This window comes from Chiloscyllium plagiosum, unplaced genomic scaffold, assembly GCF_037043375.1.
Source record: "Chiloscyllium plagiosum isolate Xiang-an unplaced genomic scaffold, Cpla_swu_hap1 HiC_scaffold_6, whole genome shotgun sequence".
NCBI lineage: Eukaryota > Metazoa > Chordata > Chondrichthyes > Orectolobiformes > Hemiscylliidae > Chiloscyllium > Chiloscyllium plagiosum.
The window spans coordinates 3,458,375-3,464,374 of record NW_028270144.1 but is presented as its reverse complement, the minus strand read 5'-3'; the positions used below and the strand labels follow the sequence as shown (position 1 = coordinate 3,464,374).

At 43.0% G+C, this 6,000-nt stretch overlaps 1 protein-coding gene across 6 annotated transcripts in view; it reads left to right on the top strand.

Moving 5' to 3' along the window:
* The first annotated feature begins 1,774 nt into the window (after positions 1-1,774).
* tpp2 (tripeptidyl peptidase 2) overlaps positions 1,775-6,000 on the top strand; it is a 108,702-nt gene continuing 104,476 nt past the window's right edge. For 4 of the 6 annotated variants that reach the window (XR_015757377.1, XR_015757378.1, XM_087987841.1 and 1 more), the window contains exon 1: positions 1,775-1,960. Coding sequence is in view for 4 of the 6 variants with exons in the window: in XM_087987841.1 (XP_087843967.1) it covers positions 1,799-1,960 (162 nt within the window). In the remaining 2 variants the exon portion in view is untranslated. The remainder of the gene's footprint in view (positions 1,961-6,000) is intronic. The other 2 variants (XM_043691155.2, XM_043691154.2) reach the window with 2 other exon arrangements.

The window sequence follows — 6,000 nt, the reverse complement described above, 5'->3', positions numbered from 1 at the left end:
GAGCAGGACACAGAATTTATAGTGAAAGATCATCCTGCCCCACTAGCTACCTGATGAAGGAGCAGCGCTCTGATAGCTTTCCTTCCAAATAAACCTATTGGACTGTAACCTGGTGTTGTGAGATTTTAAACTCTGTACTGTATGTTTCTATGACTCCAGTGACCCTTATTCAGAACAAATGGAATTACCAGCCACTTGTGCCAAACACTTCCAGATAATTCCTGATGAAGGGCTCCTGCCCGAAATGTCGATTCTCCTGCTCCTGGGATACTGCCTGACCTGCTGTGCTTTTCCAGCACCACTCTAATCTTAACTCTCGTCTCCAGCATCTGCAGTCCTTTTTTTTTTCTTTTTTATGAGTAATGTGTTGAAGGGTTATGGAGAGTGGGCAGGCAAGTGGAACTGAGACTGAGATGATGATCGTATTTGAAATAATTCCATGAAGTCTTGATTTGGAGATGCCAGTGTTGGACTGGGGTGTACAAGGTTAAAAATCACACAACACCATGCATTCATGTAGAACTCTGAGCTCAAAAACTGCATGAATTTATGTAAAACTCCGTTATCTCACTTTTTAAATTAGAATCAATCTAAACATCATTGCATAGAGAGCACAGGGGGCCAACACCTTCAACATATTGTCTAGCTATCACCACTGTTAACAGCTAACCCGAGAATGCAACTTTTTTAAAAAAAAGGTTTTGTGATTTACACATAAAAGAAGTGAAACTATCACTGTATTCTAACAGATGAAAGGCTTAACAGACAATCAATTTTTCAATGTATAATTTCAGTTACATCACAATGTAAATTTTTGCTATAAATTCTGTTAGGCTTGAGCCCTCCACTATCACCTGATGAAGGAGCGTCGCTCCGAAAGCTAGTGTGCTTCCAATTAAACCTGCTGGACTACAACCTGGTGTTGTGTGATTTTTAACTTTATCCATGAAGACTGTTATCCTATCATCCTGTATTTATACATGGAGAGTCCTTGACACCGATCCAGCTCCCTCAGAGCCAGCTCTCTGTGCAGAGCCCCTGACCGGCCTGATTTTGTTTCCCCCTACACTACTGCCCAACTGCGGTACTGCTTATTTTTTCCCCAGCACCCATGTGTGTGTGTGCAGATGAAAGACACAGCATCTCTAGTCCTCACTTTCGCCTACTTCCAGATAATTGGAGTGCAGATGCTGGAAACCAGAGTCTAGATTAGAGTGGTGCTGGAAAAGCACAGCAGGTCAGGCAGCATCCGAGGAGCAGGAAAATCGACTTTTCGGGCAGGAGCCCTTCATCAGGAATGAGGACTTCCAAATAATGCCAATCATTTGCAGTTCTGAGGAAGAGCAGCTGAGCTATATTTTTTGTTCCCCCCCCAAACAATCTCAGTGCCAGACATCGACCCCACCCCTCCTGTTTTATGTTTGGCAATGATGCTTTTGTTGCAATGAGATGATTGCAGGTTTCTATTTGAGGCGAGTCAGTGTTGCTGGGGGATAATTGGAGAGTTGTGCATGCCCTGGGCTGGGTTACCTTGCCATCAGGCTGATCCTGTGGCTGTGGGTGAGGGTGAGGGTGAGGGAGGGTGTGGCTGTGGCTATGGCCGTGGGTGAGGGTGAGGGTGAGTGAGCCCAGCACGAGCCGGCGCTGGGGCACGGGGCACGGGGCACGAGCTCTCTCTCTCTCTCTCTCTCGCTCGCGCTCGGTCAGAGGGAGCCGCGGCTCCAGGCGGCCGCCGGCGGGGAGGAGGAGGAGGAGGAGGAGGCTGGCGGCGGGACAGGGGCCAGGGGCTGGGGCTGACATGGCTCTCCACCCGGACGACTCTTTCCCTTACCAGGGCCTCCTGCCCAAGAAGGAGACGGGCGCCGCGTCTTTCCTGTGCCGTTACCCGGAGTATGACGGCCGGGGGGTTCTGATCGCCGTCCTGGACACCGGGGTGGACCCGGGCGCGCACGGACTGCAGGTAAAACCGCTGTAGGCCCCGCGGAGCCTCGGCCTCGCGTAGCCGCCCCGGGTGGGCATGACGGTAAACTGCTGGGGAATACCATGTTGTATTTGTTTGTGAAGTGTTGGCGGGGTCGGGGTTGGATGTGGGTTGTTTTTTATTCCCCCTCCCAGACTGATTTGACATTTTCTCTCCCACCACTAACTTCACAGGATTATTAACAAAAATAGGAATTGCTGGAAAAGCTCAGTACACCCGCAATTTCTATTTTTGTTTCTGATTTACAGTTTTTAACTGGATTAATAATCCCTGCGTTATTACTCACTCACTCTGACATTGTTGAGTGAGCATGGCACAGGGTGACTGACTGGGGTAGAGTGTGTTTACGGTTGCCATTTAAGACCAAGTGCAAATTTGAATTTGTTGGCATTGAATGAAAGGTGGTTGCAGAGGCATCTGACATTGCTTCACCAAGTGCTGCTCATTACTGGGGCTGACCCATGTCTTATGGCTGCACATCCAAAAGAAAGCAAAGAACCATCCATGCTGGAAATCTGAAACAAACTGAATTTTTCTGGATGAACTCTGTCAGTATCTGTGGACAGTGTTAAAAATCACACAGGTTATGCTCCAATAGATTTATTTGGAAATACTAGCTTTCAGAGCGTCGTTCCCTCATCATGTAACTGTTAGGACAGGATCATAAAACACAGCATTTATAACAGAAGGTCACATTGTAATGCATTTAAAACGATATATTGAACAAACCTAGATTGCTGTTCAATATATCATTTTAATTGCACGGCACTGATCTTTTGATATAAATTCAGTGTCTTTTGATCCTGCCCCACTAGTTACCTGATGAGGAGCAGCAGTCTGAAAGCTAGTACTTCCAAATAAACCTGTAACCTGGTGTTGTGTGCTTTTTTAACTTTATCCACCATAGTCCAACACCAGCACCTCCCCATCATGGCTAGTATCTGTGGAGAGAATGCACAGGTGCTGGTAGCCCTGCTGAGTTTCTTCAGCAATTTCTGTTTTTATTTATGACCCATGTACTGTGGTGAATTTCCAATCAAAGTTGCACACTATAAGGTCTCCAGGATTTTCCTTTGGGACTGATGGTGTGTTGACAACGAACAAGCCCAGTTTAATGGTTGATTTGGAGTGTCAGTTTGCAATATAATTATTTTTCAGTCACTGTTTCATTTCTTAGCAAGGTATGAAAATAGTATGTTCATGTACAGTTTTTAAATGTAAAACAGACCATGTGCCTTTCAATGTGACTCAAGGTAAACTGTGCTTTCCCCAGTCGCACAGATTCCTACCTCCCATAACAGAATGAGACAAGCTTTCCTGCATCTTGCCGAGGTGGAAATTGGTACCTGTCTTACAAGTTAGGGATAGCCTAATTTAGGATTTAGTGCTAATGAGGATCTTCTAAAATGTAAGGTGTGTACTCCTGGGCCATAAAGTTTTGCTTCAAATCCCTCCTGCCTCAGAAGTGTCTCAGAACATATCTGAATAGGTTGACTCAAAATATTTTATTACAAAGTGTGACAGTGGTTGTATCCCAGCCTCTGGGCAGAAGGTCCGGATTCAGGGCCTGCCTGCCGTGGAGGTGTGTCACAACGTGGTCTGCATGGGTTGATTTTAAAAAAAGCTAAAGGTGTGAAACAAGGGTTTTGTGGTGCCGTGCTAATATCCCTGCTTGTATAAGATGATTACAAATAATTATTTAAAGTGTAAAACCAGTTGAGTAACCATTTTAAAATTAGTTTAAGTTTTGATAGAGTATTGCAGTAAGTCTTTTGTGAGGTCATTTTAGATGTTTAATATATGTTTTTCATTTCACATATGTTATATTTTTAATTGCAATGAGAAGGCCAAAATCTATTTTTAAGTGTGTATATGAACACTCAACTGGAAATAATGCCTCATACTCAATTATGTTTGGTTATTCAAGCCGATGTTATGTAACTGATACCAATCATGATGACCGATCAGAAATGTGGATTGATTTGTGGCACAGAAGGATCCCGCTCAGCCATTACGTTCATGCTGGTTGAACGAGTCATACGGTCGAATCAAACTTTCCAGCTTCTGCCTGGGGTCCTAAGGGTTAAGGCACTTTAGAAAGATGAAAAACAGGAGCAGAAATAAGGCAGGTCGGCCCTTTGAGCCTGCTCTGCTATTCAATAGGATCATGGCTGATCATCAACTCAGACCCCTGCTCCCATTTTCTCTCCATACCCTTTGATCCTTTTACCTCTAACAATCTTATCCAACTTCTTCTTAAAAATATTCACTGTTTTAATCTCAGCTGCTTTCTCAGGTAAAGAATTCCACAGGCTCACCACTCTGGTGATTTGGAAATTTCTCCTCATTCAGTCCTACGAAACTTACTCCGTATTTCTTAAACTGTGACCCCTGGTTTAGATACCTGGTCATCAGGAATATCCTCCCTGCATTTACCCTGTCTAGTCCTGACAGGTTTCTGTGAGCTTCCCCTCATACTTCTAAAAGCCAGTGGGTATAGTCCAAACCAATTCAATCTCTTCATGCATCAGCCATCTCAGGAATTGGTTTAGTAAATATTTGTTGCACTGCCTTCGTAGCCAGAACATCCTTCATTGGGAAAGGAGACTAGAACTGCACACACTATTCCAAGTGTGGTCTCAATAAATATCTAGGTGTTTTTTAAATGTGGTAAAGGTTTCTTTCTCTACATGCATTCAGGCCTTGAGTTCTGAACTCTTTTGGTTGGAAAAGATAGACTTCAGTTCCCGTCTAATGCTTTTGCCAGTTACTTATTGCCTGTTCCCTGGTTGCTGCCCAATATACACAGAACTGATATTACTAGCAGTTAATGCAGTTTGACTATAACATTCCTGCTTTGATATCCTGGCCTTGACCATCATATCTGCTGCCTGTTACCTTCAGAGACCTGTGTGTTTCACTACGGTTTGCAATATTGGTAACAAGAGGTGATTGGGTTAAAATGAACTTAGGATTTCATTACCTGCTCCTCTTTTCTGAAAACGAGCCGAATGACAAATAGAAGAATGAAGCTACAGTGTGGACCTTGATTACTACTTTGCCAAAGTGGAAGCAAAGTGTGGCCTTAACATTTCATTGCAATACAGATGCAAGAAAAGAAGGAAAGTTTTTTTCTTTTGCAGAATTAGAGCCGGATGATTTGAGCACGGATAAATTGGACAGATTGTTAACTTATGGTGGATTAAGTTTATCAGAAAGGTGATTTGTTGACTGCTTATGGTTGTGGTCAGAGTTTAACAAATTTAGAAATGTTGAGGATGGTATTGTAGAAGAGTATACAATAGCATGGAGAATTCAGTAGCATAGGGAATACTGGAGAAACTCAGCAGGTCTGGCAGCATCTGTAGAGAGAACTCAGAGTTAATGTTTCAGGTCCAGTGACCCATCCTCAGAACTGATGTTTCTCTTCACAGATGCCGCCAGACATGCTGAGTTTTTCCAGCAATTTCTGTTTTTGTTTCTGATTTACAGCATTCACAGTTCTTTTGGTTTTTAATTAGTTTTAATTTTTTGAGTCCAACATGACTCTTCAGAGGACTCTCTTCTGATCATTCTAATGCCTCTGCAGTTATTTGGGAAAAGTTAGCACATTGCCACTAGTCATATTCAAACTTCACAGAAAGATACAACAACTTCCAAAACTGAGATGGACACATTACAAAGCTCAATTGGGCACGCAAACAAGGCCAGATGCCAGTTTCAAAGTACTACAGTCAAGTACGGTTTGAAAAATTCCAAAGAAAAATATATTATTTGAGCAAGCAAAGCATTGGAAGAAATAAAATTGGAGCATAATGTTTTGAAGTTTCCATCGTATAGAGATACTGAGCACATAAAACCTGTTGTTTTTAGTGATGCTTGTTATGCAAATCTGTGATATGTTCTTGAGTGTGGAAGTTTCATAATTTCTGTTGTAGGAAAAGGAGGTAAATTATGCCCTTTAGCTTGATCATCTGAAGCTGTCAGAATAATAGTAATTTAGTGGCAGACACTCTCAC